The sequence below is a fragment of the Mandrillus leucophaeus genome, unplaced genomic scaffold (assembly GCF_000951045.1).
Source record: "Mandrillus leucophaeus isolate KB7577 unplaced genomic scaffold, Mleu.le_1.0 Scaffold581, whole genome shotgun sequence".
NCBI classification, from domain to species: domain Eukaryota; kingdom Metazoa; phylum Chordata; class Mammalia; order Primates; family Cercopithecidae; genus Mandrillus; species Mandrillus leucophaeus.
This window is the reverse complement of record NW_012106264.1, coordinates 281,112-290,550: the sequence shown is the minus strand read 5'-3', so window position 1 is coordinate 290,550 and position 9,439 is coordinate 281,112. Positions and strand designations below refer to the sequence as shown.

At 46.5% G+C, this 9,439-nt stretch overlaps 1 protein-coding gene across 1 annotated transcript in view; it reads left to right on the top strand.

Annotated features, from left to right (window-relative positions):
• The window catches only part of MDC1 (mediator of DNA-damage checkpoint 1), a 25,305-nt gene that overhangs the window by 1,932 nt on the left and 13,934 nt on the right, over positions 1-9,439 (top strand). The window contains exons 2-9 of the mRNA XM_011999109.1: positions 1,232-1,370; positions 2,226-2,606; positions 2,692-2,767; positions 3,059-4,539; positions 4,690-4,749; positions 4,912-5,004; positions 8,068-8,859; positions 8,971-9,041. Coding sequence (XP_011854499.1) covers positions 1,232-1,370; positions 2,226-2,606; positions 2,692-2,767; positions 3,059-4,539; positions 4,690-4,749; positions 4,912-5,004; positions 8,068-8,859; positions 8,971-9,041 — 3,093 coding nt within the window. The remainder of the gene's footprint in view (positions 1-1,231; positions 1,371-2,225; positions 2,607-2,691; positions 2,768-3,058; positions 4,540-4,689; positions 4,750-4,911; positions 5,005-8,067; positions 8,860-8,970; positions 9,042-9,439) is intronic.

Here is a 9,439-nt window from a genome sequence, read left to right as displayed (position 1 = left end):
AAAAAAAAAAAAAAAGAAAGACAAAAAGAAGCATGGGTTTTGCAGCCAGAAGCACATTTATTCTTGTTCACTTAACCTGCTGGGATATCCTGAGCAAACTATTGAATATATGTTTAGTATTAGTTTCCTAAATGCCTGCCTCATGTCTACTATGCCTGACCATAAGACAATGCCCAACACATGCTTGGCATGTGTTAGCAAAATAGCATTTTTCAAATTGTGGGTTGCAATCCAGTAGTGGATAGTGAAATCAATTTAGTAGGTTACAAATCAGCATTTAAAATATGTAGAACAGAAAAAAATAGAATGAAATATATCAGTATATTGTACATAGTAAGGATAAACATTGTCTCTTTCTCAAAACTTGTTTCTATAAACAAGCACATGTTTTTACCTATTTGTGTACTTGGGACATTACAATATTACTTTTTTTTTTTTTGAGATGGAGTTTCACTCTTGTTGCCCAGGCTGGAGTGCAATGGCATGATCTCAGCTCACCGCAACCTCCACGTCCTGGGTTCAAGCGATTCTTCTGCCTCAGCCTCCCAACTAACTGGGATTACAGGCATAAGCCACCATGCCCAGCTAATTTTTGTATTTTTAGTAGAGACAGAGTTTCTCCATGTTGGTCATGCTGGTCTCGAACTCCTGACCTCAAGTGATATGCCTTTCTCAGCCTAGCAAAGTGTTGGGATTACAGGCGTGAGCCACCACACCTGGCCTACAATATTTCTTGCTCTGCGTCATGGTCAAACTATGTTTTAAGGGCCGGACCCAGTGGCTCACACCTGTAATCCCATCACTTTGGTGGACCAAGGCAGGCGAATCACTTGTGGTCAGGAGTTCAAGATGAAACCTAGCCAACATGGTGAAACTCCATCTCTACTAAAAATACAAAAATTAGCCAGGCGTGGTGGCAGGTGCCTGTAATCCCAGCTATTCAGGAGGCTGAGGTGAGAGAATTGCTTGAACCCGGGAGGCAGAGGTTGCAGTGGGCCCAAGATCTTACCACTGCACTCCAGCCTGGGGAACAGAACAAAACTCTCTCTCAAAAAAAAAAAAAAAAAAAAAATGTTTTAAGTGCTTCAGAAGGTTAACAACAGAAAGATTGGTGGAAAGAGAAGCATCAACATTCATAATCCAGTTTACCCCCCAGTTTTCAGTCTGATAACTCTGATGTTGTTTGTGTGAACCAATAATGAGGATAATTGATAATGTGTATCCTTCCCAGATCATGGAGGACACCCAGGCTATTGACTGGGATGTTGAAGAAGAGGAGGAGACAGAGCAATCCAGTGAATCCTTGAGGTGTAATGTGGAGCCAGTGGGGCGGCTACATATCTTTAGTGGTGCCCATGGACCAGAAAAAGGTCAGAGGGTATTGGATGCTCAAGTATTGATATAGGTCTTTTATTTTTGTGGGAAGGTATTTGGAGCGTTGCAAGAAGCTTATGTATGTTTCAATGAGATGTGAATTTTTCTTTTTGTATGAATGGAGGAGATGGGGCCGATTGAGTTGATTGTTGTAGGCTACTGCCCTGGACTCACTAGAAGTGATTTTACTTTGATAAGAGAAGATTAAGAGATTGAAATGAAGTTTGGTGCAGTGACTCACACCTGTATTTCCAGTGCTTTGAGAGTCCAAGGCGGAACGATCACTTGAGACTAGGAGTTAGAGACCAGCCTGGGTAGCATAGCAAGACCCTGTCTCTACAAAACAATTTTAAAATTAGCCAGGTGTGGTGGTTCATTGCACATCTGTAGTCCCACCTACTTGGGAGGCTGAGCCAGGATGATCGCTTGAACCCAGGAGTTCAAGATTGCACTGATCTATGATCATGCCACTGTATTCCAGCCTGGGTGACAGAATGAGACCCTGTCTCAAAAAAAATACTAAATAAAATCCAATTGTGTGCTCTGGAGATGGATGGTAGTGATGATTGCACAACAATGTGAATGCACTTAATGCCACTGAACTGTACACTTAAAATTATTAAGGTGGTACATTTTGTGTTATGTATATTTTATAACAGTAAAAAAAAAAATCCATTGTGGATGGATGGGGTATCACATACACTTTTTCAGTGCCTAGATGTCCTAGGGCCTTCTATTTTTCTAATGCATACGGAGGCCTTGAGTGAGTAGTAGAGTACCTAATAGGCACTTTTTCCTAATGACAGGCCAGGACTCTGACCCTGGAACTTACCTGCCTCTCTAATTCTTAGATTTCCCACTACACCTCGGGAAGAATGTAGTAGGCCGAATGCCTGACTGCTCTGTGGCCCTGCCCTTTCCATCTATCTCCAAACAACATGCAGAGATTGAAATCTTAGCCTGGGACAAGGCACCTATCCTCCGAGACTGTGGGAGCCTTAATGGTACTCAAATCCTGAGACCTCCTAAGGTTTTGAGCCCTGGGGTGAGTCACCGTCTGAGGGACCAGGAATTGATTCTCTTTGCTGACTTGCTCTGCCAGTACCATCGCCTGGATGTCTCTCTGCCCTTTGTCTCCCGGGGCCCTCTGACTGTAGAAGAGACACCCAGGGTACAGGGAGGAACTCAACCCCAGAGGCTTCTGTTAGCTGAGGACTCAGAGGAGGAAGTAGGTAAGTTTGTATATTGGCAGGGTGAACGAGGAGACAGGAATAATGAGTGTACAATTGTCAACTTATTCTTTTCTGTTCTTGACAGATTTTCTTTCTGAAAGGCATGTGGTAAAAAAATCAAGGACCACATCTTCCCCCGTGGCAATGATAGTTCCAGAGAGGTGAGTGCCAAAGAGTCAGACACCTGAGTCTTCAAAATGAGGAAGAACCAGGGGCTAGAGGATCAATCTCTAAAAGAGATGATTATCATGAGAGTTGGGGCTGGGGAACCATACATATTCATTCACTCAGCTGAATGTTTATGGAGCACCTCTGATGTGCCAAGTGGAAAACAAATTGGAAACAGAAGAAGAAATACTACCTTGTGTCTCCCCTCAAGGAGCTCACAGTTGAGTTGAGGTATCCCTTCCAGGGAAGTAAATTCTATCGACTCTCTTTTCTTCCCTTCACAGTGATGAAGAGGGGCATTCCCCTGTCCTGGGTGGCCCTGGGCCGCCTTTTGCCTTCAATTTGAACAGTGACACAGATGCGGAAGAAGGTCAGCAATCAGCCACAGAGGAGGCCTCCTCAGCTGCCAGAAAAGGTGCCACTATAGAGGCAGAGCAGTCTGAAGCTGAAGTTGTAACTGAAATCCAGCTTGAAAAGGATCAGCCTTCTGTGAAGGAGAGGGACAATGACACAAAAGTCAAGAGAGGTGCAGGGAATGGGGTGGTTCCAGCTGGGATGATTCTGGAGAGGAGCCAACCTCCTGGAGAGGACAGTGACACAGATGTGGATGATGACAGCAGGTCTCCTGGAAGGCCAGCTGAGGTCCATTTGGAAAGGGCTCAGCCTTTTGGCTTCATCGACAACGACACCGATGCGGAAGAAGAGGGGATTCCAGCAACCCCAGTTGTCGTTCCTATGAAGAAGAGGAAGATCTTTCATGGAGTTGGTACAAGGGGTCCTGGAGCACCAGGCCTGTCCCATCTGCAGGAGAGCCAGGCTGGTAGTGATACAGATGTGGAGGAAGGCAAGACCCCACAGGCTGTCCCTCTGGAGAAAAGCCAAGCTTCCATGGTTATCAACAGCGATACAGATGATGAGGAAGAAGTCTCAGCAGCGCTGACTTTGGCACGTCTGAAAGAGAGCCAGCCTGCTGTATGGAACAGAGATGCAGAAGAGGACATGGCCCACCATGCGGTCCTTCTCCAGCGATGCCAAACCACCACTGGGAGAGACAGTGACACAGATGTGGAGGAGGAAGAGCTCCCAGTGGAAAATAAAGAAACTGTCCCCAAGGCTCACACAAAGATTAGAGCCCTTGTTAGAGCACATTCAGAAAAGGACCAACCTCCTTTTGGGGACAGTGATGACAGTGTGGAAGCAGATAAGAGCTCACCTGGGATCCACCTGGAAAGAAGCCAAGCCTCCATCACAGTGGGCATCAACACACAAGTGGAGGAGGAAGTCCCGCCAGGGTCAGCCATTGTACATATGAAGAAGCATCAGGTGTCTATGCGGGGGACAAATCAAACAGATGTGAAAGCAGACGGGGGACCAGCAAAGCTGCTTGTGGTATCTCTAGAGGAAGCCTGGCCTCCACATGGGGACTGTGAAATAGATGCAGAGGAGGGCACCTCCTTAGCAGCCTCAGCAGTTGCAGATGTAAGAAAGAGCCATCTTCCAGCAGAAGGGGATGCTGGGGCAGAGTGGACTGCAGCTTGTCTTAAGCAGGAGAGAGCTTATGAGGTGGGGGCCCAGGGTGGGTCACCTGTGGCACAAGTGGAGCAGGACCTCCCTACCTCAAGAGAGAACCTCACAGATCTGGTGGTGGACACCGACACTCCAGGGGAATCCACCCAGCCACAGAGAGAGGGAGCCCAGGTCCCCACAGGAAGGGAGAGAGAACAACGTGTGGGTAGGACCAAGGACTCTGAAGACAACTGTGATGGTAAGTGCTGGCCTTCCTTCCTTGACCTCTGAAATAAACCAGGATTCTAACAGTTGGGGTTGGGGAGAGAAAGGTAGAGATTATTTAAGGAGTTTAGTGTCAGGTATGATTTTTTTTTTTTTTAATTATCTAATATTCCTCCCCTACCAGATTCTGAAGATCCGGACCTACAAGCTACCCAATGCTTTCTGGAGAATCAGGGCCTGGAAGGTGAGGAATTCTGTGTTATTTGAATCCTGTACCAGTGGGAGCTGGGAGATTAGACTGGTGGTCCTTGAAGGGTAAAGGCTAGTGTGGGTAGGGTAAGAGACCAAGAATCAGACCCTGCAGTAGTATGGAGGAGATGTACTTAGGTCATCTTTTCCTATACAGCAGTCCAGAGCATGGAGGATGAACCTACCCAGGCCTTCATGTTGACTCCACCCCAAGAACTTGGCCCTTCCCATTGCAGCTTCCAGACAACAGGTACAAGAAACTCTTACCTCCTCTGTGCCCCCAATTTTGCATTCTCTTTTTTTTTTCCCTTTGTCGCTCAGGCTGGAGTGCAGTGGCGCCGTCTCAGCTCACTGTAACCTCCACCTCCCAGGCGGTGTCTCTTCCTTCAGTTTCCCAAGTAGCTGGGATTACAGCCGCCTGTCACCATGCTTGGCTAATTTTTTTGTATTTTTAGTAGAGACAGGGTTTCACCATGTTGGCCAGGCTGGTCTCAAACCCCTGACCTCAAGTGATCCGCCTGCCTCAGCCTCCCAAAATGCTAGGATTGCAGGCGTGAGCCACTGCGCCCGGCCTGCATTCTTTCTTGATTTGCCTTCCTACATGTTTCTTTCATACTCTGATGACAATCAACCCTCTGTATATGCGAGTTTGCATCCGTGAATTCAACCAGCTGCAGACTGAAAATATTTAGGGACTGGCCTGGGCAACAGAGAGAGACCTGGTCTCCACAAAAATGAAAAAATTAGCCCAGCATAGTAGTGAGCACCTGTAGTCCCAGCTACATGGGAGGCCAGGATGGGAGGTTCACTTGAGCCCAGCCTGGGCAATAGCCTTTCCCTCAACCCCCACCCCCAATGTCTCTTAAAAAAAACCACATTATTACATCACTATTCACAGTAGGCAAGATATGCAACCAAACTAAATGTCCATCAACAGATGAATGGATAAAGAAAATGTAGGCCGGGGTCGGGCACAGTGGCTCACGCCTCTAATCCCAGCACTTTGGGAGGCCAAGGCAGGCAGATCACCCGAGGTCAGGAGTTTGAGAACAGCCTGACTAACATGGAGAAACCCCGTCTCTACTAAAAATACAAAATTAGCTGGGTGTGGTGGTGCATGCCTGTAATCCCAGCTACTCAGGAGGCTGAGTCATGAGAATCCCTTGAACCTGGGAGGCGGAGGTTGTGGTGAGCTGAGATTGTGCCATCACACTCCAGCCTGGGCAACAAGAGTGAAACTCTGTCTCAAAAACAATAAAAAGAAAAGAAAACGTAGGCGGGGCACAGTGCCTAATGCCTGTGATCTCAGCACTTTGGGAGGCCGAAGTGGGCGGATCACATGAGGTCAGGAGTTTGAGACCAGCCTGGCCAACATGGTGAAACCCTGTCTCTACTAAAAATACAAAAATTAGCTGGGCATGGTGGCGGGTGCCTGTAGTCTCAGCTACTCAGGAGGCTGAAGCAGGAGACTCATTTGAACCCCAGAGGCAGAGGTTGCAGTGAGCCAAGATCACGCCACTGCACTCCAATGTGGGTGACAGAGTGAGACTTCGTCTCAAATAAAAAAAAGAAAATGTGTATATAGGCTGGGTGCGGTGGCTCAAAATACAAAAATTAGCTGGGCATGGTGGCATGCACTTGTAGTCTTAGCTACTCGGGAGGCTGAGATGGGAGGATTGCTGGAGCCTAAGACACAGAGATTGCAGTGAGCTGAGATCACGCCACTGCACTCCAAACTGGGCGACAGAGCAAGACTCAATCTAAAAAAGAAAATGTGTTTATATACACAATGGAACAGTATTCAGCCACAAAAGGGAATGAAATCCTGTCATCTACAGCAACATGGATGAACCCTGAGGACATTATGTTAAGTGAAGTAAGTCGGCGCAGAAAGACAAATATTGCACGCTTACTCATGTGGCAGTTAAAAACATGGATCTCATGGAAGTAGAGAGTAGAATGATGGTTACCAAAGGCTGGGAAGGGTAGAGGGACAGGATGCATAAAGAGGTTGGTTAATGGATACAAAAATACAGTCAAGATTGAATGAATAAGTTCTAGTATTCAGTTCCACAGTAGGGTTACTATAGTTAATAATTTATTGTATATTTCAAAATAGCTAGAAGAGATTTGATATGTTTCCAATACAAAGAAATGGTAAATGTTTGAGATAGTGGATATCCCAATTATCTTGGTTTTATCATTGTACACTGTATGCATGAGTCAAAATAGCACAGGTACCCCATAAATATGTACCATTATTATGTGTCGATGAAAAAGAAAATGTGGTATATATACACAGTGGAATACTATTCAGCCTTTAAAAAGCAGGAAATTCCAGCCAAGCATGGTGGCTCACACCGGTAATCCCAGCACTTTGGGAGGCTAGGATGGGCGGATCACTTGAGTCCAAGAGTTCAAGACCAAACCCCATATCTACAACAAATACAAAAAATTAGCTGGGCGCACTGGCACATGCTATAGTCCCAGCTACTCAGGAGGCTGAGGTGAGAGGATCTCCTGAGCCCAGCAGTTGGAAGTTGCAGTGAGCCAACATCATGCCACTGCACTCCAGCCTGGGTGACAGAGTGAGACTGTGTCTCAAAAAGAAAAAGAGAGAGACTATTCAGGGAACTCTCTTATTAGGCTATGATGTTTTTATTTTTTTATTTTTTTTATTTTTTTGAGACAGGATCTCTGTCACTCAGGCTGGAGTGCAGTGGTATGATGAGAGACTATTCAGGGAACTCATGTTAGGCTATGATGTTTTTCTTTTTGTTGTTGGGTTTTTTTTTCTTTTTTTTTTTTTGAGACAGGGTCTCTGTCACTCAGGCTGAAGTGCAGTAGTATGATTGCAGCTCACTACAGTCTTGACTTCTGGGGTTCAAATAGTTCTTCTACCTCAACCTCCTGGGTAGCTGAGACTACAGGACTACAGGTCCCTGCCCCCACACCTGGCTAATTTTTTTGTATTTTTTGTAGAGATGGGGTTTTGCCATGTTGTTCAGGCTGGTCTCAAACTCCTGACCTCAAGCAATCCTCATGTCTTGGCCTCCCAAAGTGCTGGGATTACATGTCTGAGCCACCATGCCTGCCCAAGGCTATGACCTTTTTGAGACAAACGTTAAATGTTGTAACTACCACCCTTATTCCCAGCTTTCCTTTAATAACCTGTTCAGATTTATTATTTATGAGTTTATCTAAATCTTTTCTCATCATATTTATTATGTCAACCTGTACTTCCCTTTCCCTCCTCCTCTCCTTTTCTCTCTCTCTCTCTCCTCCTCTCTCTCTCTTCCTTCCTCCCTTCCAGGTACCCTAGATGAACCATGGGAGGTCCTGGCTACACAGCCATTCTGTCTGAGAGAGTCTGAGGACTCTGAGACCCAGCCTTTTGACACCCACCTTGAGGCCTATGGACCTTGCCTGTCTCCACCTAGGGCAATACCAGGAGACCAACATCCAGAGAGCCCAGTTCACACAGAGCCAATGGGGATTCAAGGCAGAGGGAGGCAGACTATGGATAAAGGCATGGGTATACCAAAAGAAACAGCAGAGAGGGTGGGCCCTGAGAGAGGGCCACTGGAGAGAGAAACTGAGAAACTGCTACCGGAAAGACAGACAGATGTGACAGGAGAGGAAGAATTAACCAGGGGGATACAGGACAGAGAACAAAAACAGTTGTTAGCTAGAGACACCCAGAGACAAGAATCTGACAAAAATGGGGAAAGTGCAAGTCCTGAAAGAGATAGGGAGAGTTTGAAGGTAGAAATTGAGACATCCAAGGAAATACAAGAGAAACAAGTACAGAAGCAGACCCTTCCAAGCAAAGCATTTGAGAGAGAAGTAGAGAGACCAGTAGCAGACAGAGAGTGTGAGCCAGCTGAGTTAGAAGAGAAGGTGCCCAAAGTGATCCTGGAGAGAGACGCACAGAGAGGGGAGCCAAAGGGAGGGAGCCAGGACCAGAAAGAGCAGGCCTCCAGCCCAACACCAGAGCCTGGGGTGGGGGCGGGGGACCTTCTGGGACCTACCTCAGCCCCCGTACCTTCTGGGAGCCAGTCAGGTGGAAGGGGATCCCCAGTGAGCCCCAGGAGGCATCAGAAAGGTAAGTGAAGGCAGAGGGGAACTCAAGGTGATACACAGGCCTCATAATAATCAACCCCTGGGCAACCAGCTGCTTGGAACTCAGCCACCTTTGTGTTTATTTTCTGTCTAGGCCTCCTGAATTGCAAGATGCCACCCACTGAGAAGGCTTCCAGGATCAGAGCTGCTGAGAAGGCTTCCAGGGTGAGAGCTGCTTTTTCTACCTCCTACTCCACAAGTCATCTCTATATCCTCTCCAACGCTCCTTCACCTAGCCTCACTTTAATCTATTCCTTTCTCATTATTCAGTTTTCTTCCATTTTTATCACTCCTTGATTGACTTCTATTCCTTTATCCTCGGCACCCATTGTTTTCCATATCTGTTTCCCAAGTTGTATCTCCTACCTGACTCAAAAGAAAGACCCTTCGTGTTTCTTCTTTCTTTGCCCCAGCCATCCTTTTCATTACCATCATCCATGTGTGGAGAACACTATAGTAGCATTATGGAGACAGGTCCATGGGGAAAGGTAGCTTCCCAGGTATATCCCAGTCTAATGGAGGAGAGATCATAGACAGCCAGTGAGCATTTTTTTTTTTTTTTT